Here is a 10,199-nt window from a genome sequence, read left to right on the forward strand (position 1 = left end):
TGGAGTCGGTTCCGACTCATAGCGACCCTGCACAGGGTTTCCGAGGCTGTAAATCTTTACGGGAGCAGAAAGCCTCATCCCAAATGACAGTTTTGTTGGCCCATCAGTTATTTAGAAAAGTGTTTTTAAATTTCTAAAAGGATGATTTCCTGGCCCTTTACAGAAAACCTAAATTAATGAAGCTTAAACTTTTGCGTCATCCATACTGCTGGAGCTGAAGAAGCGTCAGTTTTTGTACTCACACCTCGTTTGCCTCTTCATCTTCGTTTCTAGCACCTGTTGGCATTTTCTTTCTTTCTGTTTTTACAGGTCTTTATAATTTATTGACAATTTTGTGGCCCAATATATGGTCAATTATTATAAAATTACCTGGCAATTATCTTTCTTTTTTAACAAGCATATCTATTTTATTCTATGTGGTGCCGTAGGATAATCACTGGTAACTGCAAGGTCACTAGTTCAAACTTACCAGCCATTCTTAGAAACCCTGTGCAGGGTCGCTTTGAGTTGGAACTGACTCCATGGCACACAACAGGAGTAACAGGTAATTTTAGCAGGAATGGTCTCAGGTCAGGTACTTCATTCATCATGTTGTCCAAATCAGAAGCCCCTCTTCTTCTGTCTTTAGATAGTAATAGTATCTTATTTTTGTATTTCCTTGACCACTTAACTTGTTCTGTTTCAAGCTTGCTTTGATTGGTTTTGACTCAATTACTGAAGACCAAAGGAGCTCTGGTAGCGTAGTGGTTACGAATCGGGCTGCGAACCTTAAGGTCAGCGGTTCGAAACTACCAGTCGCTCCGCGGGAGAAAGATGAGGCTTTCTACTCCCGTAAAGATTTACACCCTCGGAAACCCTGTACAGGGTCGCTATGGGTCGGAACCGACTCGATGGCACTTAACAACAACAACAACAACAACTGAAGACCAGGACAGTTTTTCATTTTCATAACTCTCTGTGGCATTTGGTGCTTAATGCTTTCAGATGTCATTTTTTCAAACATTTTATAATTCACATGCTCTCTTTTTTTCAAGCCGTTGATTTTTTAAAAGTCAGATTGTTTGTTTTTCACATATATTTCTGGCTACATTTAATGTCATGTGGTCGAAGATCATGGTCTTTATAATGTCAGTCTTTGTAGTTTACTGAAATTTTTGTGGCCCAATGTATGGTCAGTTATCATATGTATTTCATATATGCATGAAATTTATATCTAAGTACAGGGTTCTCTCTATATATATTAGCTCAAACTTGCTAATTGTGGTATTCCTGTTGTCAAAATCGTTGCCATCAAGTCAATTTCAATTCTTAGCAACTTTATAGGACAGAGTAGAACTGCCCCATAGGGCTTTGCGGTGGTATGAATTATTTAACATGTCTCTTCTAGTCTTCACCTTTGTTATTGCCACCAAAGGACTCCTCCTAATGGGTCTGGATAAGAGACGATGGGAGAAAATACTGACAGGATGACAGGATTCAGTTGTGAATAATTGTTAACAGAGTTAATTATGGTTGTAAAAATTTAGAACTCTTAACCTAAGTATAAAATGAGCCATCTCAGAAGCAGGCAGGGGATCTTACTATTAACACATAAGAGCTAGGAGTGTAGTGTGTCTTTTGACTCTGAGACCTCCTCAACCCAGGGACCGAAGGCTGTGATGCCAAAGAAGCAGCAGAAGACTAGCAGCAGCAGAAGTAAGAGACAGAGCATTAGACAGAGTGGTGGGCTTCCTGGACCACCAAGCAAGTAATGCTGAGTGCCCTTGGGCAGGAAACTCATGTGTGAAGTGACGTACCTCCAGGCACTTAATTGGGGACCTAGATTTGCTGAACCAACAAGCTGGAGTTGAGCACCTTCAAGCTGAGGTTATGTAATAGAGTGGAGTATCTTTTAGACATTTGTCTGCAGCACTAACAAGAGTTCTGTAACACTGCCTGAGCAGGGCATTGGCCTGGCTGAGGGTCCCAGGTCAGAGAGAGGCCTGCCCTTGGACATAGCAGAGAAGCTGTTCTTATCTTGAGCATTTTCTGATCCTGCGTTGTTACCTATTTCCTTCTTTAGTAAACTCCGTAATGTGAGGATAGTATCCAATTCTATATGACCATTGTAATGAATTGTTGAGCCCAGTGGAGGATGCTATGGGAGGGATGGTTGGTGCCATTTTTTAAGTGTTTTATTTCCTAATTTATGTATATTGGGAATCATGTTTTCAATGGCCAGCTCAAACCCTTATGTGAGTTGAATCCAATGGTGAGCCAGTTTTATACTCCCAGGGAAACGAAGACAATAAAAGGAGCTTGCTCTTGCATTCTCTCCTGCTTGTCTGTTGTTTTACTCTCTATTTCTGCATAGAATGATTTGATCATTGTTGTTGTTGTTAAGTGCCATTGAGTCAGTTCCAACACACAGCGATCCTGTATTGGGTTTCCAAGGCTGTAAATCTTTGTGGGAGCAGAAAGCCTCATCTTTCTCCTGCAGAACTGCTGGAAGTTTCAAACTGCTGACCTTGAGGTTAGCAGCCCACCTCGTAACCAGCATGCTACCTGACCATAAATTCTGTAGTTCTGTTTGAGACAAAGGATGAGTCTTTCTAGATGGTGCCTCTAGGTTAGGAAGGTCTAGACCAGATGCCTACTATAGTCACTGCAGTCCTTTTATCCAAATTTGGTTAATACATTTTGCAGTTTGCAATTCAGCCCAAGGGCTGTAGAAACTTCTTTTTTACATTAAAGATATTTTTTTGTTCTTTAGTTTTAAATGGTTTGTGTCTCAGGAGGTTGAGAGTAAAGTAAAAATGATCTTTGTTTTGCCATCATCAACTGAAAGACCTCAACATTCTCCTATCAACTCAAACCTTTCAGTGGTTTGATTCTTCTATGTGCAGTAGTACTTTGACAGTAGTACCAAAAGCTGAGAAACAAAAGAAAAATTAACTAGATATGGTAGGTATTAATAGACGGTGATACCAATCACACTTCTATCAAAATAAATGAAAAACAGGATTTATTGGGTGAAAGAATCAAAGTGGGCTTCTAGAGACTTGGTATTCTGGATTTAAGTATGTATTTCCCATGGCATTCATAGCAGAAAACATGGACACACTATCTGTTTGGCATTGCGAAAGTGTCTATTTTTAGTTGCTGAAGCTGCTTCTTAGACTGTCATCTTATTTCACACGTTTCAGCAATAATAACTGGAAAATGCTCTTTGGAAAAATGTGGAATGCAGCTAACATTTCAATCTTCTCTCCCATTTTGTCTTTTGTAGTATGACTATGAATATGATGAAAATGGAGACAGAGTCGTCTTAGGAAAAGGCACTTATGGCATAGTGTATGCAGGCCGAGACCTGAGCAACCAAGTCAGGATCGCTATCAAGGAAATCCCAGAGAGAGACAGCAGGTACAGTAACTGGATAGAATCAAAGATGTTTGCTGAAAGTGTTTTGGGCTGTTAACAGCATTTTAGGAGACATTTTGGTGATAGATGAAAGTCTGAAAACTCCATTGTTTTAATTAGCTTTCTGTGACCATTGTTCAGTGATTCCAGTATAAGACCCTGGTGGGTAAGGTAACAATAGCAGGATTTCCAGTGAGTAGAAGAGTGGATGACCCTATGTGTGTTGGACTGAGATTGCATGGAACAGTGGTGTGTTTATTACATAGATAGATAGAGAATAGGCACTGGCAGAATTGGCTTGAGTGATATAGAATGGGGCTTTGTGGAAAATGGAAGAGATTTTTGGAACAGGAAAGTTATTGAAAAACTGAACAGCTCTAGCAACAGGCTTATCTGTTGTTCCTTCATTCAGTACTCTTGTTCAATCATTGGTTTCTCTAGCAAATAATTGCTGTCCTGTGGTCAAAGCCCATGGTCTTTAGAATGTCAATCTTTGTAATCTGTTGAATTTTTTGTAGCCCAATATATGGTCCATTATTATATATATTTCATATATTCATGAAATAAATGTATGCCTAAGTGCAGGGTTCTCTGTATATACATTAAATCAAACTTGCTAATTAGGCATTTCTGTTGTCAGACTCATAGTCATCAGTCAATTCCAACTCCTAGCAACCTGATAGGACAGAGTAGAACTGCCCCGTGGGTTTTGTGGTGGTATGAATGATTTAAAATGTCTCTTCTAACTTTCATCTTTGCTTTTGTCACCAAAGAACTCCTCCAGATGTGTCTAGATATGAGAAGGTGGGAGAAGATACTGATAGGATGATAGATTTCAGTTGTGAATGATTGTTAACAGAGTTACTGTGATTGTAAAAATTTGGAACTCTAACATGAGTATAAAATGAGCCAGAAGCAGGAGGTAGAGACCTCACTACCATCAAAGAAGAGGAGCATAAAGCCCAGTATCCTTACTTCAAACCATAAGCCATGATGTCCTGCCTCCTCTCTGGCTTCCCCTCCTCTCCATCCCTTGCACACTAGGGTCTAACCTTAGTGGTGTCTACTTTTCATCAGGCACAGTGAGGTTTGGCATGGCTGCTTCATTTTCCTCCTTTAGATCTCAGTCCATATGGCAAGCCCACAGAGAAGCCTTCTCTGACCACCCCAAGCTGAAAACGACATTCCATCCCATGTCCCCGTGTCCCAAGGTCCATCTAGCTTTCTGCCTCTTCTTCTTTAGTGCATGACTTTCAAAGATGACTGCTCTGCCTCTAGCCTGTTTATGTGTATTCCAGACAGTAAAAACAAAAAGGAAAACCATACTTTACCAGAAATACCTAGAATACTTCCACCTCTATTCCACTAGCGAAAACTGACCACTCCTAATACTAGAAACTTGATAGCTTTTAAGCTGGACATTTTGTCTCTTCAAACAAAATTAGAGAAAGTTGGGTAATTAGTAATTAGTGTCAGCCACATGTATAGTTTTCAATTTTATAGTCTTTATAGCATTGTTCTAGAATGTTCTTGTGGTTAATTCATAAGACATAATAATGAATTGTCATAAAACAGTGGTAGGAATTATTTATTCAATCAACTATAGTGATGTAGGTTTATGAAATACCTATAGTGATATATGGAGTCCTGGTGTGCTGTTGTGGGCTAATGCACTGGACTACAAGGCTGATTTGAACTGCAAGTTCAGTGGTTCAAGCTCACCAGCTGCTCCTTGGAAACCCTGTACAAGGTTACTATGGGTTGGAACTGACTCGACAGTACTTAAAAACAGTAGTGATATATATAAAGTTGTTAGGTTTAAAATAAAATAAAAAAAAAAAAATATATATATATGCCCTTGAAGTCCTGGTGTGGCACTGTAGGATAAGTACTGGACTTCCAGGTTGGTTTGAACCATAAGGTTGGCGGTTCAAACTCACTAGCAGTTCCTTGGAAACCCTATACTGGGTCAGTATAAGTCGAAACTGACTCAAGGGCACTTGACAACAACAATATAGGTCTTTAAACAGTAAATACAGAGTAAATTTTAAAATGATATAAAATTTAATAGGCTCAAAACTACCTTAATCACATCCCCTTTCCACCTTCTGCCAAATGAGTTTAAAATTGCTTTTAAAATGACCTTTGTAGTTTAAGCTTATTCATCTGCCACGTACACACACAAAAGGCACCGACGCTGTGGCCATGCTTTCAGCTCCTGTTCTGTGGCAGTGCAGCCGTGGTAATACCAGCTGCTTGAAAACATTTGCGTGGCCAACATCCCCCTGGAACAGGAGTGTTGTTCAGAGCATCTTCTTATTACCAGTGTAAAGAGGTTATAATGAAGTCTGTCATGTTGTTATCATGGAGATACAGCTAAGAAAGGTTTTTCCATCTGTGTGCCCCTGAGTCGTTTGACTACTCCCATGGATAATTAATTGCTAATGCTGGATGGATGGGTGTGACTATTGCAGGATCCAGTGTACACAGAGTAACTTCCATCTGTAAGGGAAAATCACAGTATAGCAGTTTCTTCTGTAGGGCCCTTATATTCTATATAGAAAATCAGATTTCACGTAAATGAAAGGTGGTGGATTTGAGCATGTCCTCATAATCTTTCCCCATCTTCGGATGGCTTGATCATCTAACTTTCTACACACTCCTGAACTGGTGGTTTTGATCAGTGATTCTTCACTCAGGACCTATTGTTGTTAGGTGCCTTGGAGTCTGTTTCAACTCATAGCAAACTTGTATAGGGTTTCTGAAGCCAAAAATCTTTGCGGGAGCATTAAGGTTGGTGGGCTCAAGCTGCTGGCCTAGTGGTTTGCAGTCCCCTGCTTATGTAGAGTCACATACAAGGTCAATAAAGAGCTTTTAAAAACCCTGATCCTCAGGCCTCTGAAAATTCTGGACATTGGTTTTTGTTTTGTTTTGTTTTACCTCCAAGAGATGCCGTAGGATCAATACTGGACTGCGAACCACAAGCCCAGCAGTTCAAACCCACCAGCTGCTCCTCTGAAACCCTATACGGGGGTCACTGTGAGTCGGAACTAACTCAACAGCACTCTACAACAACAACAGCAAGGGATGCAAATACCCAGTCAACATTGAAACCACTGGTCTGGGTGGTTATAAATAGGGGCTTGACACAGAATGGGGTGCTCTGGAGAAGCCTATACATTAATCAATCATTTTTTTCAAAGCTAAAGATATATCTTAATATCTTCTGTTATCTAATTTTTTCTCTCCTTTTGTTCTCCAAATTCTAAGTCAAGAATTCAATATTGTGACAAACTATTAATGAAGACTTAAAATTCCTGCCCTTGTTTGCTTTAAGGATATATTTTTGGACTCATGAGACAGCAACAGTATTGGAAGAAAGATAATGTATTTGATTACCGATCCCTTGTTCTCCAGGGTGACAACATATTAATCTCTAGTAATATTCTGAAAGGCACTCTGGTAGCAGAGTGGTTACAAGTTGGCCTGCAAACCTCATGGTCAGCAGTTTGAAACTACCAGCGGTTCTGCGGGAGAAAAATGAGGCTTTCTGCTCCTGTAAAGCTTTACAGCCTCAGAAACCCTATGCATAGTTGCTATGAGTCATGAGTCGGAACTGACTCCACGGCACATAAAGACCACCACCACCACCAGTGATATTTTGAAGGTCTCCAGACACATCAGAAGAGGTTGTGAGCTACTATTGAGTCCACTCTTACAGTGACCCCACGTACAACAGAAGGAAACACTACCCCATCCTGCGCCAGACTCACAATTGTTATGTTTGAGCCCATTGTCGCAGTCCTGCGTCAGTTCATCGCCTTGCGGGGGATCTTCCTCTTTTTCGCTGATCCTCTACTTTGCCATGCATGATAACCTTCTCCAGGAATTGGTCCTTCCTGATTATATGTCCAAAGTATGTGAGATGAAAGCCTACCTTCTGTGCTTCTGTGAACATTCTAAATGTGCTTCTTCTAACACATTTCTGGTAGTCCGTGGTATTTCAATATTCCTTAACTCCATAATCCAAACGCATCAATTCTTCCCTGGTCAGTTTTCACATGCATATGAAGCAATTGAAAACACCACTTGTGTCAGGAACACCTTAGTCCTCAAAGCAACACTTTCAAGAGGTCTTTCACAGCAGATTTACCCAAGGCAACTTTGGTTTCTTGACTGCTGCGTTCCTGAGCATTAATTGTGGATCCAAGTAAAATGAAATACATGATGACTTCTATCTTTTCTGTTTATCATAATGTTGTTTATTGGTTCAATTGTTTTCTGGTTTTAGTTTTAGTTTACTGGTTCTGATTTTTGTTTTCTTTTCACTGCTATTCATAAGATTTACAGGGACTGATCCCTCGGAAGTAGACCTTCTATTCCTTCTTCCTGGTCTGGTCTTACTTTGGAAGCTCACTGAAACCTATCCACCATGTGTGACCCTGCTGGTATTTGAAATCAGTGGCATAGCTTCCAAAATCACAGCAACACACAAGCCACCACAGTGTGACAAGCTGACAGATAAGTGAGAACAGATGTCCAGCTAAAAAGTCATAGAATTCCAAGCCTACCTGTAGTGAAGGGTGGCCACGTTTGGCCAGTAGAACAGATAAAAGTATGCTGGATATTTCTGCAATGCATTCTTTTCCTTCTTCCTCTTACTGTCTGAATGGAGATAAGGAGGCTGGAGGTCACCTTTGAAAGTCACACACTAAAGACTCAGAGGCAGAAAAATAACTGATATGACTGATACCTGCAACACTGGATTCCTGAGGCCCACTGACTCACAGCAACCTGTAGGACACAGTACAACTGCTCCTTAGGGTTTCTGAGACTATCAATTTATTTTTACAGAAGTAGACAGACTCATCTTTCTCTCTTGGAGCAACTTGTGGTTTTGAACCATCTACCCTGTGGTTAGCAGTTTAAAGTTTAAACCCACTGTGTTACCAGGGCTCCTGACTTCCGGAGAAAGGATGTCGTTTTCAGCTTGTGGTAGTCAGAGAAGCCTTTGTGACATTTGAATTGAGACCTGAATGATGACAAGCAGATTCACTGACCTAAACAAATAATAATCTCATACTAATTTAGTGCTTGGCATTTGTTGGATACTCCCAATCATTTCAAAAAAGGAAGAGAGTTTTTTCTTATTCTTAGCTAAATTGAGTCTGTACTAATACTGGAGATTTTGAGCTATCCTTAGTTTAAATAATGAGCAGGGGTTAGAAGTGAGGGCCAGCTATTTTCTTCTCAAGGTTCTTAAATTTAAGCATTGGCAGTTTGATTTTTAAGAGGGTTAGGAGGCAAAATCCTTTAGTTCAAAATAGAGTGAATTGTCTGCTTCCAATTATTTGATCATCTTAATCTAAACCAGTAGAATAAGCACAATACTTTCCACTAATCTATATAATATATGTGAAAAGCAATCATGACTTGGTATAAAGTGTTTTAAACCCCATATGAAAGTCTTCATCATTGAGGATAACTAAGTACTGAATTGATATATTGGCATCTGACGTGGCATCTTATTCAAGCAAATCTCAGAATGGCACTGCTCTTCCTGACTGCTACTCTGCTAAGATGTTGAGTGGTAGTCCTGCCCTTCAGGATTTCTACAGAGATTCTAAAGAAAGAATGAGGAAAAGATCTAAAATGGAATTCTATTTATATAGTCTGTTTCCTGAGTAAGATTTCATAGGTTGTAAAAGTTTATTTTAAATAAATGAATTTTGATTTTTGTAACCTGCTAATAGCTTCCCTTGAAAAACAAGAATAAAATCTAATAGGAACCGTGAGACATGATGGCTTCATGAAAATAGTATATAATGCAATGATAACCAGTTCCAGTATTTTATTGGCATTCAAAAAAATCCGTTCTGCTTTGCTGGGTTTGCCATGGTAGGATCTGAGCATTTCTATATGTAGGACTGAAGCCAGGCATCATGTTTTCATTTGTCTTTCATAGTCGGCACCTTTTACACTTTAACCTCCATTCTACACAGCAAAAATAAAATAAAATTTTAAATTCAGGCATGGTGTAGGTTTTCTATTCATACTTGCTGACACTCTATTTTATTTCTGTAAAGAGCTCTGGTAGTGTAGTGGTTACAAATTGGGCTGCTAACCTCAAGATCGGTAGTTCGAAACTACCAGCTGTTCTGTGAGAGAAAGATGAGGCTTTCTGCTCCCATAAAGATCTGCAGCCTCAGAAACCCTGTACAGGGTCACTATGAGTCGGAACCAACTCCATGGAACTTAACAACAACAACATGCAAAAATTATACTAGCACTACATTGATTTCGGGAATGTTAGAGGAGTCTATAAGCATTACAATGCTTCAAATAATAATCAAAAGTGTTCTTCCCAAAATACACGATATTCCTGTTTTATAATTAGAAACAGCAACAAAGACCACAGACATGATTGCGAAGCCTGGTTTAAAGCTGGTCTGGTCTTTGAATGGGGAAGCTTGCTTAAGACTGGGTGAAAATCCTGTTATAATAGCAAACATGGTAGACACAGTAAGGCAAGTGACTCAGAGAGACTTGGGTTGTAAATGGTTTTATTATACTTTACTATTGAAGAGTTGATGGGCCTTTCAGAAGGTTCTAGAATGAGCATTAAAACTATTTGCAATGTTCATCTTCTGGGCAGAGTAAAGTTACACTGATGAGGGTGGTGGGTTGTTGTTGTTGTTGTCATGTGCCATCGAGTCGGAACCGACTCATAGCGACCCCATGCACAGCAGAACGAAACAATGTTCGATCCTGGGCCAACCTCACTACCGCTGCCACACTTG

The 10,199-nt window shown here is 39.8% G+C and overlaps 1 protein-coding gene across 1 annotated transcript in view; it reads left to right on the plus strand.

The window, feature by feature from the left end:
* Positions 1–10,199, plus strand: part of MAP3K5 (mitogen-activated protein kinase kinase kinase 5) — a 311,649-nt gene that overhangs the window by 218,239 nt on the left and 83,211 nt on the right. Inside the window, exon 16 of the mRNA XM_006834631.1 lies at positions 3,269–3,402. Coding sequence (XP_006834694.1) covers positions 3,269–3,402 — 134 coding nt within the window. The remainder of the gene's footprint in view (positions 1–3,268; positions 3,403–10,199) is intronic.

The sequence above is a fragment of the Chrysochloris asiatica genome, unplaced genomic scaffold, assembly GCF_000296735.1.
Source record: "Chrysochloris asiatica unplaced genomic scaffold, ChrAsi1.0 scaffold00013, whole genome shotgun sequence".
Classification (NCBI taxonomy): domain Eukaryota; kingdom Metazoa; phylum Chordata; class Mammalia; order Afrosoricida; family Chrysochloridae; genus Chrysochloris; species Chrysochloris asiatica.